At 63.9% G+C, this 19376-nt stretch overlaps 2 protein-coding genes across 2 annotated transcripts in view; both read left to right on the top strand.

The window, feature by feature from the left end:
* Nucleotides 1–400: 400 nt before the first annotated feature.
* NDUFS5 (NADH:ubiquinone oxidoreductase subunit S5) lies at nucleotides 401–1683 on the top strand. The gene is made up of 2 exons (XM_040587916.1): nucleotides 401–730; nucleotides 1389–1683. Exons 1-2 carry the CDS (start codon nucleotides 515–517, stop codon nucleotides 1491–1493), a joined length of 321 nt encoding a protein of 106 aa, XP_040443850.1. The 5' UTR covers nucleotides 401–514; the 3' UTR covers nucleotides 1494–1683.
* A 7851-nt stretch (nucleotides 1684–9534) lies between these two features.
* The window catches only part of MACF1 (microtubule actin crosslinking factor 1), a 147347-nt gene continuing 137505 nt past the window's right edge, over nucleotides 9535–19376 (top strand). Inside the window, 1 exon segment of the mRNA XM_040587703.1 lies at nucleotides 9535–9770. Coding sequence (XP_040443637.1) covers nucleotides 9551–9770 — 220 coding nt within the window. The 5' untranslated portion in view covers nucleotides 9535–9550.

Here is a 19376-nt window from a genome sequence, read left to right on the forward strand (position 1 = left end):
GGGGCACCAGGAGCCCTGAGCAGCCAAAGAAAGGGATGCTGCGAGACCCTGAAAGCTGGGACTGGGGGAACTGGAGGGCACTGGGAGGACTGTGATGTACGGGTGTGGGGCGCACTGGGAGCAGTGGGACACCGGGGTGATACTGGGGGGCACTCACTGGGGTGGGAGGCAGTGAGGAGGCATTGCTCTGGGGAGCACTGTGAGGGCACTGGGAGCACTGTGAGGGCACTGGGAGTTCTGGGGATGCTGCCGCGGCGGCCGGCAGGGGGCGCTGGGGCGCGGCGGGCGGCCTGTCCTCCGGCCCGCCCGGGGCGCTGCAGCGAGGAGGCCGCTCCTGCCTCTCGTCTCTCTGGCCCCGCCGGAGCCGCCCAGCCGTAAAGCGCGACGTAGGTGTCGCGCCTGCCTTTGCGCTTGACGGCGGGCAGCGTCGTGAGAAGCCCGTGAAGGACGGCGGCGGCTGGCCCTGAGGGTGTCGGGGTTGTGACAGCGTCGGTGTCGCGATAAGTGCGGAGCCATGCCGTTTTGGGACCTGCAGCGGCAGCTGGGGATCGATTTAGACCGGTGGCTGTTGCGGCAGAGCATGCCGCAGCCCTACGGCAAGGCCGGGGCCTGTCACGCCTTCGAGCGGGAGTGGGTGGAGTGCGGGCACGGCCTGGGCCAGACCCGCGCCCGCCGCGAGTGCCAGCCCGAGTACGAGGACTTCATGGAGTGCATGCACCGCACCAAGCTGGTGAGCGCTGGGGGGCTGCGGGGCTCGGGGGGGGAGGGCACTGGGACCCCAGGGCTGGGAACAGCTGAGGCGCTGGGCCAGGCTGGGGAGGGGGTGCTGGGGGTGGAGGCCAAGCTCTTGAGAAGGTCTGGGGGCTCCGGCCCAGGCTGGGGCGGGGGATAGGGGTGGGGGTGCTGCCAGGGGTGTGGCCCGTTAGGTGACACCGCCTGGCTGGCAGCAGGGCTGTATGCAGGTGCGAGCGGGTGGGCTGGTCCTGCGGCAGCCCCTTCCCCAAGGCGGGGGGGAGGGTTGTGGTAGCAGCAGGGCTGTGTCCTCTGCAGCCCCTTCCCCCCTGCCTGCACGGCCCTCCTCCTGCAGCAGCTATGGTCAGTCCGCAACTGCAGCAGCTACAGGAGAACGTACTGCCTGGTCAGCTGTGGGCTGAGAGCCCCATTATCATTTGGAGTAAAGTGTGAAGCAGCAGCCTGAAAGCCCAAAAGTCTCGGGCAGGAGTCTCAAACACGCGTGGGAAGCCTGAGGGCAGGGTTAGCGTGGGTTCCATGTGCACGCAGTTTCTGAGGGGCTGCCGGGAGGTGCAGTAGAGACCATCTAAGCGCTTCTGTGACTGCCTGCACCCTGTGGTGTGTCTGCCCCCACCCTCTCATGTGCGCTTTGCCAGGCTGCGCGGCTAAGAACCATCCTCGAGCAGAGGGACAAGATGATCAAGGAAGGGAAGTACACGCCGCCCGACTACCACAAAGGCAAAGAGGAGCCGCGGCCTTGACTTGCAGGGGATGTGGCTGTTGGTCACCTGTGGTGTCATTGATGTGGAGCTTCTCTGGGAAGAAAACCCTCGGCACAACTGGGTTATGCTGTAGCAGTGGGTGGGGTCTGCATGGGGGCCCTGCCCCTGCTGAAGGGGAATGACACATTGGGCATCGCTTGGGCTAGTAAATGTCGTCTTCGGAACAGTGTTCGGCTCTGTCTTGTCTTTTTTTCTGTGTGAAGCATGGCTTGAAGGTCTCTCTGTGGCAGTGCTGCCCGGGGAGCTTTGGAGACACCCTAAAACACTGCGGCGGTGCTGGGGACGTGCCCTTGAGGAGGTGAGATGCTCCTGGAGCTGGAGGGAGCTGGTGCCATGGGCCATCACAAGTTCTCTCTTGGTGCCTGCAGCCCATCCCTCCCACTGACCTGCGGGCAGGCCTCCGAGGCAGCAGTTGCTGCTGGAAATGAGAGGATTAACCTGAAGAGAAAAAAACCACCCCGCCTCTGCAAGCTTATTCTGCAAAACTTCATCTTAATTTACAGCCTGCACTGTAGGGACTGATGTGTGCTGGGATGTTCCCAGTTGCTCTCCAGCTGGTGGTCATAGTGTACGAGGTGAAAACCTGGTTAAAATAACTCATTTCTGCCTGGATTTGGAGCAGTAGGGGATGGATTCAGTTTCTCTCCTGCCCTTTCAGTGTGTCAGAGGCAGGTCTCCTCACTGGGAGCTTTGCTTCGAAATCCCGTGTGTCAGCGGGATCCATTGAGCGCCACGGTGGGTGCTGAGCCCTGCTGACAGTGGCTGGCGGGTGGCCCTGGCATGGCCGTGGCAGTTTGTCCCTCCACGCTGTGCCCTGGCAGCGGGACCCACCTGCACAGCTGGTGGTGTCCCTTCCCAGGGCGGGTGTTTCCCCCCGTTCCCTCCAAATTGAGCACAGTTTTGTAACAGCGTTAAATAGGTGAGTACCTGGAAGTAGATAGAGGGCAGATCTGTGCTTTAATCTATATTTTTAATACTGGTGATTGTGGGTTTAATGCTTAATCTTTGATACAGGTGGAGCCTATAAGTTTCCTGATCCTCACAAATCCCCACACTGGGATGATAAACGCTGACCCGAGCGTGGTGTAACCTCTGGCTGGCAGAGACTGTCTGCGGGGCCGTTGCTTCTGGTCGTAGATACAGTTCTCTTAACTCCTGCCCTGCAAATGCTTTTGTCAGTGGATCACCAGTACTTTGGACACACACCTCTGAAGACATGTCCTCCCTCAAGGGCCGAAGGCGGCTGTGGCAGACCTCCTCTTTCTCCAAACACCTTGTGAGTGATTAACTGGCTGGGGGAGAGCAGCTGGTTTGATGAGCGGTGCGCGTTCGGATAGTGTCCACCTGAAATTTAAGGGGTTGAAATTAAAGTATCACCTAATGTGGACCGTGATAGGAGTGAAAAACCAAACTCTCATGGCTGGGACCCCTCATCTGCCTGCAGAGAGGGAGCCACTGCCGCTGCTTTGGGCTCCCAGGGACACGGACCCTGTGGCAGACACATGGATGCTTCCTGGGGGTGGGAAGGGGCCTGCAGAGCCCTGACCCTGGAAGAGTAGCACCCTTGGGTATGAGGGGCCACAGCTGGGTGCTGTGCTTTTGAGGCTGTCTGCCCTGCCCCTGGGCCATCCCGGGGTGCCTGGCGCAGGGACCCGAACCAGCAGAATTTTGTTACTTGCACATGGCTGAACAAAATATGCTGGAAGAAACACTTCCCTGTTTTTTTCACCCCAGTTCCACACGGGCTGTGGGTGCCATCCCAGCAGGGTTTGGCCTTTTTGGGATTTCTGCTGCTCTTTGTCGAGCTCCTTTCCCGCAGCTCCCTCCAAACCAGCTTTTCCGAGCGCTGCCGGAAGGTTTCTCCCTTCCCCCAGGCCCAGATGGATCGATTACTACAGCCCAGATGGGTTCCCTCCGCTCCGGCTGATTCAGGCTGCAGTCATCCCGGCATGTGGGATGGAGCCACGTTTCTCCCTGGCAGGGGCAGGCACTGGGGGAGGGTGGCATTGGAGAGCCCCGAAATCCAGGTCTGGGTTCAAATTCTCAGTCTGAGACCCAGGGCTGGCTCCTCCCTGTGTCTGCCAGTGCTCAGGGCTCCGCTGATCAGCGCGCTGCTGTTCCTATGTTGTCTCTATTTTAGGTTATGCCAGAAATAATGTGGTGTTTTCTTTTTTTTTTCTTTTTTTTTTTTTTTTTTTAAAATTTTTGATATTTTTCTCTTATTTCCTGCCTGTGGCAAGAATAATTGAACCGAAACCCTGTTCTGGCTGGACCTGGGCGTGATTGCCCAGTATCCTGGCATCGGCTACCAGAGACGGGGAGCTGCTCTCCCTGTGTGTAACGGGGCTGATAATCCTCAGGGATTTCACTTGGCACTTCCAAATAGAAAAAACTGTTTGGTGACAATTGGTTTCAACAGAGAACTTGCATAACAGTGCTGACTCTCAGGTGGCTTACAGCGTTTGGGCTATAAAAGCAGGCAAGAGGGGAGCTCCCTGGGTAGCAGTGGAGGGAAACACCAGAAAGATGGGAGAGCGGTGTGGAGAAATGGGCAGGAACGTGAATGGTTTCAGGTGAAAATGCCCTGGGATGCTCCTGGCGTGAGGGCTGTGGGCTCTGCGGGGTGGGGGGCTGCCGGTGCCGCCAGCCACCAGCCGCCAGATCTAATAAACCATGAACGGAGAGGGCAAACCACGGCTGGGGATAGAAATCGAACCGTGCCGCGTGAGCCGTTGGCTGCGGGGTGTTTATCTGCAGTGGAGAGCCGGGGGGGGGGGGGGGGAAGCTGTGTGGGTGTGGGCTGTGGGGCCCAGCATTGCACCTCCAGAAAGCGCCGAGCAGGGCTGAGCTGTGCCGGTGCGGCAGGAGGCACCTGCACCCCATGGGCTGGTGTGTCAGGAGCCGTTTCCCCACCAAGCCGGACCACGATTCCCCCGGGATCAGCCCCTGGGCTTCGGCGAAGGATGGAAACTGGGAGAGCGGGGCCAGCTGGGAGCCCCCGTGCCATGCCTGCACTCCATCGCTCGTTATGGAGGATGCTTAATTGCCCTCCCCTTTCCCAGCAAAAGCAGGCTGGGAAGGTTGGCAGCATGTGGGGCCGTGTGGCACCACGGGCTGGAGTGCTCCTGTTTGAAAAAAAAAAAAAAAAAAAAAAAAAAAAAGCTGTGAAAGGGAATGGTTGCTTTTTCAGGGAGAGGGGAAAAACGGGCTCAGCAAAAAGCCTGGCAACTTGGTGGTGTCAAGAGTGATTCATCTCATCGAGCTGTCCAGATGTCGGAGGAAATATTGAAATGTATCTAAACACTTCTGCCTCCCGAGTGGCTCTTTAGACCCATCCAGAATCTAATTGTTCTGGAAATAGATGTTAACGCAGCCAAGGGCAAGCGGTGAATAGCAGGGGCTGGGAGGAGTGGATCTATTTGTCGTAGTTAAAAGCTCTGTTAGAAATTTTGGCAGATAAAAGAAAATAACCAAAGACCTGCTGAAAACAATCAATTTCATGGAGAGATAAAAAACCCACCACCCAGCTCTGGCGGGAGGAGACCGTGGCCGAGGCTCTGGCCGAGCAGCAGCGATCAAAAATGGGTCCCATCAACCCGACCGAGTTCCCCCAGGCAAGAGGGATTTGGAGCATCCTCAGCTTCTGCATGTGGTTTTCCACGGAGCCCTGATCAAGATTCGTTTCCAGTACGTAGTAGATCCAAATTTATATTTTGCTGTTTGGGGCTTTTTGTCATTTTTTTGGCACGGAGTGAAGCCACATCCCGGCTGGGTGGGAGACACCGAGGCTGGGATGGGATGGGATGGGGTGGGATGGGATGGGATGGGATGGGAGGTCTCCATGGGGGAGCTGCTTCTCTCTCCACCAGAGCCTTGGCCAAGCAGGAGCCAGCGAGGGCAGCGCTCGCATCGCTCACCGGCTGCTTTCTCAGCTGCTTCCTTCCTCCCAGCTCCCCCATTCCCATTTTCCTGTAACCCTCAGCCACCTGGGAGTGGGATCCAGGGTCCAGGGAGCGGGTGAGCCCCCGCCTCCTGCAGCTCCCGCAGCCCCAGATGTGCTGGGAGCCTCCAGCAGCCTCTGCAGCTCCTCTCTGCCTTGGAGAAGGGGAATAAATAACTCTGGGGAGATGAATAATTTATCAAAAGTCAAGGGAAAAGGCAGGTTTCTTCTCCAGGCTTGGGAGAAGGTTTTAATGAGGGAGAGGGGTTGGATCCTGGGGCAGAGCCACATGCGGACGGATTTGTACCAGTGCAGCTGAGCCCGGGAGCCCCCCGTGCCCCTGTGGATGCTGAGCAGGACCCCGAGGTCTCAGCACCCTCGGGTGGGTGTCCCCAGGGTGCTGGCAGGGAGGGGGTCCCTGCGGTCCTGCAGTACGGTGCAGGAATGTGGAGATGCAATGATTTAGGGAGGCCCCCCCCCGCCTGCCTCCCCTCTTCCTCCTGAAATAACGATTCCTCGTCCCCACGCAGGCAAAACAACGCACGATCTTAACCCAGATTCGCAGCACAAATAATCCAGCGCCGCCGGGCGCTGTGAGGGATTTCTGGAAACACGTTTCGGGTGTGAAATCCACACAGGCTGGAACAGGCACAGTCTCCCGGCCGCCCTGGCTCCACCGGGGTTCAACACGGCTCGAATTGGCCGGGTTTGCACCGACGGCGCAGCGGGGGAGGAGGCTGGAGCCTGGCTGGTGGCACTGAGCGTGGGGTGACGAGGGGACACGTCACCCCATAGCCAGTGCCGGCCGCGTGCTGGACCGTGCGAGTCGTGCCCCGAGGGTGAGCGGTGCCTGGCCATGATGGGTGGGAGCAGGGGCAATGGGGGGCACCGTGCCCATCGCCCCGGTGTGCACCAGAGGCCGGGGGACTCGCGGCTGGACTCGGGGAGGGGGGTGGGGGTGGGCATCAGCCAGGGCCTCCGCGCATTGCAACCATGTGGCAGAGCCACCCAACCCGTCCGGGAGCTTTGGGAACGCGGCGTCTGGCTCTTTGGCTGCTTTCCTCCTCTCAGCATGCCTGAGGCCACTGGCTCCGGTGGGACAAGCCCTCCCCGCTCCCTGGGTCTCGTGGCATTTGGGGTCCCTCGTGACACCAGGACTCACGGCCCCCACTCGAGCACAGCGGCTGCGTTTATCCACCAGTGTCCAGTACAGCCCTGACCGTCCGCTCGGGGGGTGCGGGACCAGCACGGGGGGAAGGAAGAGAGAGCGGTGCTGGGGTGGCAGAGCTGGTGCTGGGATGGTGACACTGGCGCTGACCCACAAGGACACCCATTTTCCAGCGCACCCTTTGTTCTGCCCAGCACCAGTCTGGCCCAGCCCCACAGTTACTGGGGCTCCCAGGTCCTGGGGAGCTCGTGCCCTCGTTGCCAGCTGGTGTCTGCAAGGCCTCGGCAGCTGTGTCTGCGGGCTCCGCGCATCCCACCGGAGCATCCGCTTCTGGGTGGACTTTAGCCGAGCGCTTCCCCCCACGCTGCTGTCCCCATCCTGTGCTCCAGCCGGGCAGGGCTGCAGGGCAACACGTGCTCTTACGGCCACGTCCCAAATGTCCGAGAGCACAGTGTCACCACACCCCACGCCGTGTCCCTCCACCGCGTTCCACCCCCTTGGCTGGAGCTACTCGGGGAAACAGCCGTCGGGAAGCCGAGGGACGTGTTGGGATGAGATCTGAAAACTGGCAAGGGAGAGATCCCCGTGGGGCAGCCGGCTGCGCCGAGACCCCGGGGGGACTGGGGCGACGGGCTTGGCCCAGCCACGTGCGCCGCCGCGGGAGCAGCCGCGCTGGCCGGGGGCCATGGCACGGCACCACCGCTCGCTGGGTCCCGCCATCGGTGCGGGGCGGCTGGATCTGCCGTCAGCCGGAGCGGTTTATCCTGCTCCGCTCCTGCCAGGTGGCTGGGGCTGTCCTGCAGCTCCGCCACCCCTTCGGGCTGCTGCTGGTGACCCTGCCCGCCCCACGGCTGGGATGCCCCCCTGCCCCGCAGGTGAGGCCCGGCGCCCCACACGCCCCCCCCCCCCCAGCCCTTACCACCCCAATCCCTGCTCAGGACCCCCCCGCACCCTGCTGGGTCCCCCGCTCTGAGCTCCCCACCACCCGTGCTGGCCCCGACCATGGGTGCTCTGGTCACCCTGGGCCTGGGGGGATCCAGGGGATGGGGGAACTGGGGGTGCCCGGCGGGGGGGGGGGGGGCTTCTGGGTGGTTTGGGGGGGCCCCCCTGTGCGGTGGGGGGGCAGGTGGGGTAGGGGCAACCCGCGGAGGTGGTGGGCATCGGGGTGCCTGGGGAGGTTGGGGGGCGCAAGGTGGGTCTGGGGGAGCCCGTAGGTGGGGGGGGGGGGGGGAGGGGGGCCGGGCCGGGGCGGGTACCGGGGGCGGGCGCCGGGGCCGGTCCCCGGAGCTGCGCGGGGCGGGAGGCGGCCGGGACCCCCCCGCCGCTCCGTGCCGCCCCGGTGGGCAGGGCCGGGCCGGGGGAGGCGCCGCGGCGGCGGGAGCGCACGGCGGGGCCGGGAACAGCGGGACCGGGAGCGCACGGCCGGGCCGGGAACGGCGGCACCGGGAGCGCACGGCCGGGCCCGGGAGCGGCTGCGGGCCCGGGAGCGCCGCGTCCTGCTCGCGCCGAGCCGCCGGGAGCGGGGCCGGAGCGGCGGCGGGGGGTGAGCGGCACCGGGGCTGCGGGCAGGGGGGGTGCGCGCCGAGGGGGGGAGCGGGGGGAGGGCGGCGGATGGAGCGGGGAAGGGCCGGGGAAGAGCAGGAGATGAGCGGGGGATGGAGCGGGGATGGAGCGGGGAGAGGCGGCGGATGGGGCTGGGGATGGGGCTGGACCGGGGAGGGGGGCGGCCGCCTCCGGGGCTGGGCTGAGGCTGCGGGCACCGGAGGATGCCGTCCGGGAGGGAGGGGGGGGGGCGGGGTAGGACCGGGGGGCAGGACCCGGGGGGGACGACCAGGCCAGCCCCGTGCGCCCCCGCAGCGCCGTGCCCGCACCCCGCTGCCTCCCGCACCTGCTGCACCCCCTGCCCGCGCCGCAAAGCCGGGCTGCAGCCCCCGCAGTCCCCGCAGCCCCCGGCCCTGCCTCTCCCCGGGCACAGGGGCCCCCCCCGGAGCCGCAGCCCCCGCACCCACCGGCCCCTCAAAACCAGGGCGGGGGCCGAGCCCCTCGGTGCGGGTGTCGGGGCTGCCGGGGGAGATGCGGCTTTGGGCCGCGATTCATTTTTTGCAGCTTTTCCATGGGGGGTGAATGACTCATGGAATCCTTTCTCCCTTTCTTGCAATGTTTTTTTTGGGTTTCTTTGTTCATGTTTTGCTCATTAAATGATGATAATAAGGAAAGGCTCGGCGCGATGGAGGCGGCTCCTCTGCCGCGGCACGGCGGTTGTAGGAGTCTCTATCATTTCATGTGCATTTTTCCTGGGCGAGCTAGAGGACACAATGAGAATTATTTTAAATATGTCTCATGCAAGGTGCTTATTTGCCCGGCGTGTGTACGCAGCACAGCTCGCTCCCTGTGTGCTCCAGAAAGCCCTACCATTTTCCCCGACCGCGATTCATAGGATTTTTTAAAACTGTTCCCAGTCTGAGAAGGGCAAAACTGCAGGTACAAAGGGCAGCGCCGATCCCGTGGCTTCTTGTACTGAGCACAAAGAAATCGAACCCAAAAGGTTGGGCTTTGCTTTGGGGGAGTGAGACGGTGCCGGGGGTGCCAGCGTGAGCTTTGCTGGTGGAGGGGTGGCCGTGCCACCACCCCTGTCCTCAGGAGCCCTGGCCATCAGACCAGCAAGGGGGAAACTGAGGCTGCGTTTAGGAGCTCTGGGAGGGCTGATTCACCTGCCCAGGAGGGTGCTTGGGCACAGGCGTGAGGGCAGAGACGTCTGTGGTGCGGTGGTCCCTTCTCCATCACCCCCCGCACCTGTGGCAGGGAGGGAGCCACGGCTGGCGGCCCGGCATCACCCGGCATCACCCGGCATCACCCGCCCTTTTGCTCCTTCCGCAGGCTGCTGCCCGTGGGGACGTCCTGCCCGCCCTCCTGCCCGCGCTGTGGGCCATGTCGTCCTCCGACGAGGAGACGCTCAGCGAGCGGTCCTGCCGGAGCGAGCGGTCCTGCCGAAGCGAGCGCTCCTACCGCAGCGAGCGCTCGGGCAGCCTCTCCCCCTGCCCCCCCGGGGACACCTTGCCCTGGAATTTACCCCTCCACGAGCAGAGGAAGAGGAAGAGCCAGGACTCGGTGCTGGACCCGGCCGAGAGGGCTGTCGTCAGGGTTGCAGGTAAGGCAGCGCCCTGTCGTGCAGTGAGTCCCCCCGGGGACGGGCAGACGAGGCTCCCCGGGCTCCTCCCGCGGTGGCTGAGATGGTCTTGGGGTCATCCCTGTACCCTGCTGCTCCCCAAGGATGGGGGTGGATGGGATAGCGAGGGCAGGGATGGATGTGGGTGGCCTTTGGTGGCCGAGGGCTGGGGTGGGTGGGTGGCTCTGCGATGGCTTTGTCCTGTCCAGGCAGGGTTTGCCCTGGGTTGTTTGGACTGTCAGCACGCTGGGGTTAAGGGATGACTGGGCACCTCCAACACTCAGGTGGGGTGACATTAAAATGTCTAATTAAGGACTAAATGGCTCCTTGGTGGAACAATGCCCTTGGCCAGACTCCAGGGAGGAATTTGCCCTGGGAGGCTTGTGATTCCCGCCCGGCTGATGGAGCTGGGGCTGCTCATTCGCCGTGGTGGTGCCCAGCCCCATCGCTGCGGTCACAGGGACGCCCTGGCAGCCCCACACTGCTGCATCGCCGAGGGGACACTGCCCCACGCCTCCCCTCGCCACGATGCTGCCGCCGGCTGCTGTCACACCCCGGCGGAAGGGACAGGGATGGGGAGGAGAGACAAAGACAGGAAGACAGGGATGGACCCACCATGGCTGATGGCGGGGAGGGAGGATGGAGGAGCTCTGCGTAAGGTGATGGCCCCAGGCACCGGAGCCCAGATTTTCTTCGGATTTTGCTTCTTCAGCCGGGACAAACAACCATCGGGGGCTTTGATCTGTGCTGCTGGGGTCTGGCCCCTTCTCCCCACACCCTGGGGGCCTTTGATCTGCCCCTGCCAGAGGAAACGGGGGTTCGGGGCCGTGCTGAGGGGTCCCCACCAAGCCCTGGCTGGGCTGTTCCCGGCTGTCACCCCAAGGGAACCCCAAGGCCTGGCTTTCATCTTGCTGGCAGGGGCGTGCGCAAGGGCGGTGAGCTCCCGAGGCGCCTCTCTGCCCTGCCAGCCCCTGCCAGCCCTTGGCAACCCAGCCCTGGCACTGGGCTCAGCACCCTGCCGGGACTCAGGCTGGGAGCTGGGGGGTCCCCGGCCCCCTGTGTGTGTCTGCACACGGGCAGGTGCCACCAGGGCAGGAGCAGCAGCGGGATGGTGGCTGCCTGCTCTCCCTGCCTGCCCTGCGCGGGGCTCTGGCCGTGCCGTGGTGCCGCTCGCCGGGTTGTGCCGTCCTGGCTCACGGGCGTCTTGGGGCAGGAAGAACCAGTTGATTCAAATGATGGTTCTTGGAAACACGCTGTCTGGGGCTGGGGGAAGCAAATGTGCAGGGTGCGGCTGGCCCTGCCCCGAATGCCAGCACTGCCGAGGGCTGGGAGATGACCGGGCTACTGGGGCCCCACTATACCCATTACAGCTCATGGGCCAGCTCTGCCTCGAAAGCCCCATCCTGCTGGGTGCTGAGCACCCTCCTGCGCCCCGAGGCCGGACCCTGCTGAGGCACAGCCATTTCCCCAGCTGTGTTTCTCCCCCTCTGCCCGGGATGCCGAGCGCTTGTCGTCATGCTGGCTGGATGCAGCCCATGATTAAAGGCAGGGGGATGTCACAAAATCCGGTCTCATGCAGATTCCCCATTAAAAATAACTCGTGAGGTGCAGCTAGACAGTGCTGAGCTGGGAAGAAAGAGTTTGGAGACAGTTTTGTGTCACCAGGTTGGAAAATGAGCTGTAATATTGATTCAGATCCTTGCATTATTCAGCGGGGCTGTCGGCAGTGTGCCGGCCGCCCCGGTGCCTGGTACCTGCCACAGGGCTCAGGGACTGGGCTGGGGACTCAGGACTGGCAGGATGTGTCGTGGGGGAGCTGACACCTCTCAGTGTGCCTGGTGATGGGGCTCAGATTCTTGGGACCCTGGGAAGGGGCACCAGGGACCCAGCCCAGCGATGGGGATGGAGCCTGGGCATCGTGCAGGGCTGGGGAGTCCTGTCCTGCACCCGGCTGTGGACCTTGCGGAGGTGGTGCGGGAGCATTAGCTGGTTTTGGGGGGACACACGGGTGTGGGGGTGCATATATACATATATAGACACAGTATCTGCATCCCTTCTGGCCATCAGAGCCAAGGAAAGGAGCATGTGGCTGTGCCCAGGGAGGGGACGTGCCTGTAGGGACCTTGCAGGAGGTTCCAGTGCCGCGGTGCGGGGGGCTGGGACACGCTGCTCCCTCCGCCAGGCTCCTCGGTGCCAGCACCTTTGGCACCACGAGTGCTGCGCTGGGTCCCCAGGCAGCCTCTGGAGCTGTTCCCTGCTTTGTTGGCATCTCCCTGGAGGGCAGTGGCAGGGGGAGGCAGAGGGGGAGCGGGACGTGGGGGGTCAGAGTCTGGCCCTTGGCCCCGCGTCGCTCTGTCTCGCTCCAGCCGCTTGGCAGAGGGTGAGGATGGTGGCTGGGGGGCGGGGGCCGCTTTTGGGAGAAAAGGCTCTCTCATCCTGAACCTGGTTTGCACTTGGTCCTGCCAGGGGTCACATTCTGCTGGTGGGGTGCTGGGGTGATGCTGGGGTGATGCTGGGGTGCTGGTGTGGTGGTGCTGGAGTGATGCTGTTGCAGGGCTGGAGTGGTGCTGGGGTGGTGCTGCTGGGGTGCTGGTGAGGTTCTGGGGTGCTGGGGTGGCGGTGCTGGGGTGGTGCTGGTGGGGTGCTGGTGAGGTTCTGGGGTGCTGGGGTGGCGGTGCTGGGGTGATGCTGATGCGGTGCTGGGGTGATGCTGATGCGGTGCTGTTGTAATGCTGGTGGGGTGTTAGGATGATGCTGGAGCGCTGCTGGTGTGGTGTTAGGGTGGTGCTGGAGTGGTGGTGCTGGTGCAGTGTTAGGGTGGTGCTGGGCTGATGCTGGTGCCGTGCTGGGGTGGTGCTGTTGTGGTGTTGGGGTGATACTGGTGCTGGGCTGAGGAGATGCTGGTGAAGTGCTGTGTTGGTGCTGGGGTGCTGCTGGTGCCATGCTGGGTGGTGCTGGTGCCATGCTGGGTGGTGCTGGTGCAGGATGTGCCAGGGGGCCAGGGGTGAGCGGGTGACAGGCAGCAGGCCGGTGTCACGGGGGTCTCCGAGGGCCGCGCTGGGGCTGTGTGCGAAGGCTCCTGGGAGCCCTTTGTCGTGCCGGAGCGTGGCTGGAGCCGCTGGCGGAGGCCGCGGTGGCTGAGCGGAGGGAGGGACACGGGGACAAACCCCCCCATTCTCCGCCGCCCTGGGAGCAGAAACGTGCGTGGGGCCGGGGCAGGATTTGGGCAGCGCTCCCGGTGCCAGCTGCCCGCCGCCGATTTCCCCGTTCCCTGGGAACACGTTTTTGGGTCAGATGGATGTCGCCAGCCCCGGCCTCGGCAGGACCCCGTGCGTGGGCAGAGCCGGAGGAGCCGCATCCCAGGCAGCAGTGCCCGGTGGGATGCTCAGCACCGACTCAGCACCGCGGGGCACAAAGGCAGCGCTGCCACGAGGCCGCTGCGCCGGCGTGGTCGCCCGCATTGGAACCCTCCTCCCCACCGGCACTGCCGGGATGCAACCGCACCCGTTAATTACTTTTCCTCATTAAGGCATTATGGGGAAGGGGAGATGCCTCCAAAGCTGGGGTGAGGGGATTTGTGTACACACACCCCCCCCCCTCCCCCCGGGCTGGGGGCTGCAGGAGGAAGAGGGTGATGGTGGCTGCCACCGGTGACCCCTCGCCATGGTCCGGAGGGATGTGGGGTGCAGCCCCCCCACCCCGGGGTGCCAGCGGGAGGTTTGGGGGGCCCCTGGGTGATGATGGGGAGACACATGATGTCTGGGCTGAACGGGATGGGGCTTTTCTCGTTGCCATGGTTACCCAGCTGGCGGAGCCTGGCCCTCGGGTTGCCATGGAAACGGTGCAGCCCGGGTGAAAAAGCAACATCTTGTAGTGGCCAAAAAAGGCCGGGATTTGCCCCGGCTGCCAGGGGAGGGGGTTGGGGATCCGGCCTTGGGTGGGGGTGAGGGGGCGCCCTGTGGGCTGAGCGGGGGGTTCGGTGCTGGGGGACAGGGGTGGCCCCTGGCATGGGGACAGCCACCCTCACCCCCTGTTTTGGAGGGGGGGGGTCGCTCTGCCATGCAGAATTGCTGGGTGGGCTCTGTTGGGGGAGGGGGGTGGGGACAAGGGGGGTTCCTGGTGGATATGGGGGTGCCAGGCAGGTTTGGCTCTGCACCCCATCCCCATTGCCCCATGGGGTTTGCCCTGGCTCCACTGTGCCTCTTGGTGGGGTCTTCCCACCCCTTCCAAAGCCCCCCCTAAGGTGATGCTGAGCCCCCCCCCGGCGCCAGCCCCCCAGCCTGGCACTCTCCATGTACCCCCTGCACCCCGTTCCCATCCTGGTGGGAGGCTGCAGGGCCAGGGGGCAGACGCTGACACAGGAGACCCAGAGGTGGGGGGCTGAGCCCCCCCTCTCCCACTGAGAACACCCCAGGAGGTAAATCCCTGCCAAACCCTGCCTGGAATAGAAGGTTCTGCAAAGCTGGAGCAGAGCGTGTCCGTTCACCCCACCCCCCCGCCCCGTGCCCCATCCCACCCTCCCCTGGGCTGAAAGACCCCGTGGGGTTATTTTGATGGGGGGGTGCATGGCGTGGGGCACCCCCTGGCTGAAACGTGGGGATGGGGCAATGTGGGGCTGCCCCTGTTCATGGCCCGTGCCCAGCTCCAGCCGGGGTCACTGCTGGGGGGCCCATGGGGCTGGTGGCCCCCCGCCCGCTTTGCTGCTGGCGGGGGGGGTGCGGAGTCCCATGCTTGGGGGCTGGGGGCTGCAGCGGGTGTGGGGCAGGAGTGGGGCCCCTAGCCTGGTGGGTGGGGGGGCTGGGGGCAGCTGGGGTGTCCCCCTGCTTGGGTGCACTGAGGAGCACTGGGCTGCAGTGCTCTGGGTGCGCTGGGATGCACTGGGATGCAGTGCCCCGGGCTCACTGGGTTGCAGTGCTCTGGGTGCGCTGGGATGCACTGGGATGCAGTGCCCCGGGCTCACTGGGATGCAGTGCTCTGGGCTCACTGGGATGCACTGGGCTGCACCAGGATGCAGTGGTGTGGGCACAGTGGGAAGCAGTGCTTTGGTTGCACAGAGTGCACTGGGGTACGCTGGGAGGTAATGCCCTTGTGCTGGGAGGTGCTGGGCTGCACTGGGCTGCAGCGCTCTGAGTGTACTGGGCTGCACTGGGTGGTGCTGAGCTGCACTGTGCACACTGGGATGTACTAAGCTGCAGTGCTCTGGGCGCGCTGGGATGCACTGGGTGTTACTGGGATGCACTGGGCAGCGCTGGGATGCACTAGGATGCAGTGGGCAGCACTGGGTGGCACTGGGTGACACTGGGCTACACTGGGCAGCACTGGGGTGCTGCACTGGGTGGCACTGAGTGACATTGGGATGCACTGGGCTGCACTGGGGTGCAGCACTCGGGGCTGCACTGGGTGGCACTGAGCGATACTGGGCTGCACTGGGCTGCAGCACTGGGCAGCCCTGCGGGGCGGTGCCATCTCCCGGTGTCGCCCCGGGGGACCCCGCTGGCCCCACCCCTCCCACCCGGGGCTGCCCCGCGCCGCCGCTAGGGGTCGCGGCGGGGCCGGGGCGGGTGCCCGGGGGCGTGACCGGCGGGATGGGCGTGACCGGCGGGGTGGGCGTGGCCTCCGGTGTGGGGCGGGGCGGGCGGCGGGCGGCGGCGCGGGCGGAAGCGCTCCGGGCACAGACCGGCCCTGGCCGCCGCGCCGGCAGCTGCACGGAGGCCGCCGGCACAAAGGCCGCCATGGCCGGGTACGTGCCGGGGCTGCTCCCGGCCAACCGCAGCCAGGAGAAGGAGTTCGTCCAGGCCTACGAGGACGTGCTGGAGCGCTACAAAGGTACCGGGGCCGGCCGGGCCCGCGGTGGGGCCTGAGCCCGGCGCCGTCCCTGTGCCCGTGCGCCCGGCCTGGGCGGGGAGGTTGGGGTGAGCGTCCCCTGCGTGGGGTGCCCGAGGGGGCAATGCCCCGGGTGTCCCCTGCGTGGGGTGCCCGAGGGGGCAATGCCCCGGGTGTCCCCTGCGTGGGGTGCCCGAGTGCCCCGGGTGTCCCCTGCGTGGGGTGCCCGAGTGCCCCAGGTGTCCCCTTGCGTGGGGTGCCCGAGGGGGCGATGTCCCAGGTGTCCCCTGCGTGGGGTGCCTCGTTGTCCCCTGCATGGGGTGCCTGAGTGTCCCGGGTGTCCCCTGCATGGGTTCCCCAAGGGGACAGTGCCCTGGGTGTCCCCTGCGTGGGGTGCCTGAGTGTCTCTGGTGTCCCTGGTGTGGGGTGCCAGGAGGCCGTGTGTCCCCATATCTGAACTGCCTGGGGTGCCCGTGGGATGAGTGTCTCCTGTGTCCCTGGCGTGGGGTGCCCGGAGCCCCCTGTGTTCCCGGCGTGGGGCACCCAAGGTCCCAGCCCCCTGCCTTGCCACCCAGCCCACCGCACCACCCATCACCGCTGTGCCCATACCCTGGGGTGCTGTAAGGTACGTGGGGACCTGCCGTACCCCATCCCTGCTGCGGCTGCCCCGGTGTCCCCGCAGCCCCCCATGGGGCTGGACCCCTCTCCGCAAGCCACAGCCGGGCAGTGCCGCGGGGCCGCCGTGTCGGTGGCTGTGCAGGTGTCGGTACCGGCAGTGAGTGTGCAGTTTTGATGTCAGTGGCTTGTCTCTGGGAGTTGCGTCTGTTTCCATTCTGATTTTTATTTTTTCTCTCCTCGCTGCAGCGATAGACTTGTCTTGGAGCCCAGATTTCAGCCCCACAGGGCTCCCGGGGCTCCGTTGTGTAAGTTTAGCAGCCAAGTCTCTTTAAAATGCGGATGGTTGAGTCGAGAGGAGCCAGGCGCTCGCGGCGCCCGTTTCCTTTTCCTTTTTGCCTGCGGAGAAAGGGGAATAATGGATTCCCTGGCTCCCCGATTCAGGGGGTGCCACTCAAACCTCCCAGAGGTGGGAGAAACGCGCAGCCTCCCTCCTCTTTCACAGGGAGCGGGGAATAAAAGCCTCTTCGGGTGCCTTGGAAAGGCGCTGGATAACGTGACTCGGGCTTGTCCAAGTACTTGAGAAACTTTTGTTAATAAAAAGCCCCTTTGATGTAGTTGGGTTCAGCGTGGAGACGCGGAGGAAAACGGTGCGGCGGGTGCCAGCGGCTGGCATGGAAAGAGCTGTCGTTTGCATCGGTTTTGCTTTGTTCCAAAAAAGAAATTGAAATTACAGTGTCTATATGTGCCGGTCCAGCTGGAGCACCACCGGCTGCCGGTGCTGGGCTGGGCTGGGCTCCCCCTTGCCTGCCCCGTGCTCCGGCTCTCAGTTTCCTTCCCTGAGCGGCTGGGTTCCCTCGGGAAGGAGGGCTTTTTAGGGAATACCTCATTTCTATACTAGGTTGTGGTAGAGAGCTGGTCGCCACTCGGAATGACCCTGCTGGGTGGTGTTTGATCTTGTTTGTGGTGCTGGTGTGGTGTAGGGGAAATAAGTGTTTATACTGTACAGAGCCTTTCTTTTGGTTTGACCCCTTCCCAGCTGCCCACCCCTCCTGGGATATCCCGCCCGTGCTGCCAGGGCTGGGTGGAAGCCTCCAGTTTGGGTCGTTGAGCTCCAGGCTGGAGGATGTGTTGTTTCTTCCTTGCTTTTACCCATCGCAGCTCCTGTAAACGGTTTGGTTTTTCCTGTCCAGAACAAGTTTTCCACTGGCTCGTCCCCTCCCCCTCTTAATCCTGCAAAAAATGGAGAGTTTTCACTGAAATGTGACTGAGCCACGTGGGGAGACCCCGTGAGGTGGGTGTCCTGCTGGTGGCGGCCACCCTGTACCTGCCACATCCAGGACCCAGCACTGGTGGCACCGGCTCAGGCCATCGGAAGGCAAGGAGGACGCTTGCTGCTGCTGGAGCCGGGATTGCCGATGCCTCCCCGCATTTCCCTTCCAGCCCTGCTCTATTTCTCCTAGAAAATTAGCCTAAAAACCCCAATCTGAGCAGCAAGGCCTCCGCTGTTGAGCAAGCCAGGGCAGGTCGGGAGGCAGGGAGATGGGTGACATGGGAAGGGTCCCAGCGCCGGCGCAGCGAGCTGCAAACCCTCCCGCCCTGACGAGCAGGGGTTAACCAGCTGGCAGATCGCCGTCATTTCTTGCTTTATAAAAACACCCACCTTAGGCAGAGGAGAGCTGCGCCAGGGTGCCGGGTAGGTGTGCTGCATCACTGCGGTGCCGGTGCTCCGCTCCCAGGCGTGCTGGGGGAGGAGGTTTGCATCAGCGCTGCGAGCTGGCGTGGGCGCTGCGGGGGCATCCCTCCACGCTCCTGGGGGACCCGGTCCTGGGTGCTGCACGGTGCTGTGCCTCAGTCCCAGGGGGGTGTTTGAGCAAGGGGTTGGGGCTCAAGGTAGGGATCTGTGGGGGGTGCAGGCTCCAGTGCCTGCCCTGACCGTGGTTTCATTCAGCTGCTGGCATCTGCGGGGGGCACAGTACCCTCCGGGTTGTGCTGGCCGGAGCAGTCTGGCAGCTGGAAAGTCTCCGGTGCTGAGACCTTCGCCAGTCTGGCCCAGTTGGAAGCCAGTGGGCCGGTTTCCCAGGGCTGTGCCGGGGAGGCACGATGCTGAGCGGCTTCCAGCCCTGCTTGCTTCATCGCTGGATCACGGTGCCACGGCACATGCCGGGACGTGCAGCGCTGCTGCTGTGGGTGCTGGTGAGGATGGTGGCAGCAGCACAGGGGTGACAGGAGAGTTTTCAGGGACCTCTCTGGATGCCACCAGCATGGCAGAGCCACCGGTCAGAGGGTCTGGGAAGGAAGGGAAGCCCCGGTCCGTCCTCCCCTGGGTGACAGCGTGCTGAGCGGCGCTCAGCATTTGGGGGCTGCTCTCCATTCCCGTGCCGTATACCTCCCATCGTGTTTTGGCGTGGTGCTGACACTCCCTGTCCTCCTTGGGAAAGCGGGAGCGGGCACGTGGCTCTGTGCGGGAGCAGCCCTCGGGATACCCGGCATTGCAAGGGTGCAGGCAGCGCTGCGGGCTCTGCTCAGAGCACAGGTCATGCTTTCCCTCTTCACAGCACTGTAAACATTAACTAATCAATCCCGGTGAAATCCTTTCGTTTTGACAGTTAACTCTTTTCGGGGTTTGGAGGTGGGAGCCTGCAGCTGTGGTGTCGGAGAAGTTTTTTCCCACCCTCTGTGCCGTCTCTGCCTGCTCCGTGCTGCCCGGCACGTGGCCTGGCGTGTTTGGGTTGGGACAGCACGGGATGGCTTGTCACCTTGTTGGAGTAACCTGGTGCCTGTTAGGGAGGGCACAATCTTCCCAGGGGCTGCACGAGACCCCAGGGTGGGCAGGAGAGGTGCAGGACCCTTGTATAAATGAACCTGAACTCATTCTCTCTTGGGACTGGAGCCTTCCCAGTGGTGGGTGGCAGTCCTGGCCGTGCCCATCTCGGAAGAAGCTTCTTTTTTTCTACTTATGCCTTGTTTTCTGCTATAAGAAATGCAACTAGAGGTGTTTGGACCCCGATGCTGGGGTCTTGAGTCTTGGAGGTGCCTGGTGCCTTGAGCCGGGTGGTGCTGCCAGCCTGGCAGCATGTGGCTGCCTCCAGATGTGGGGCTGCTGCCACCGGGATTTCATCCCACAAGGATAAACGCTGTTCCTGGGCA

Source organism: Falco naumanni, chromosome 3, assembly GCF_017639655.2.
Source record: "Falco naumanni isolate bFalNau1 chromosome 3, bFalNau1.pat, whole genome shotgun sequence".
Classification (NCBI taxonomy): domain Eukaryota; kingdom Metazoa; phylum Chordata; class Aves; order Falconiformes; family Falconidae; genus Falco; species Falco naumanni.

Bases quoted from the DNA above. Each gene is read 5' to 3' on its own strand.
- NDUFS5 (XM_040587916.1), top strand. From the start codon at position 515: ATGCCGTTTTGGGACCTGCAGCGGCAGCTGGGGATCGATTTAGACCGG. The intron at 731-1,388 runs GTGAGCGCTGGG...GCGCTTTGCCAG, and splicing joins GCATGCACCGCACCAAGCTG to GCTGCGCGGCTAAGAACCAT.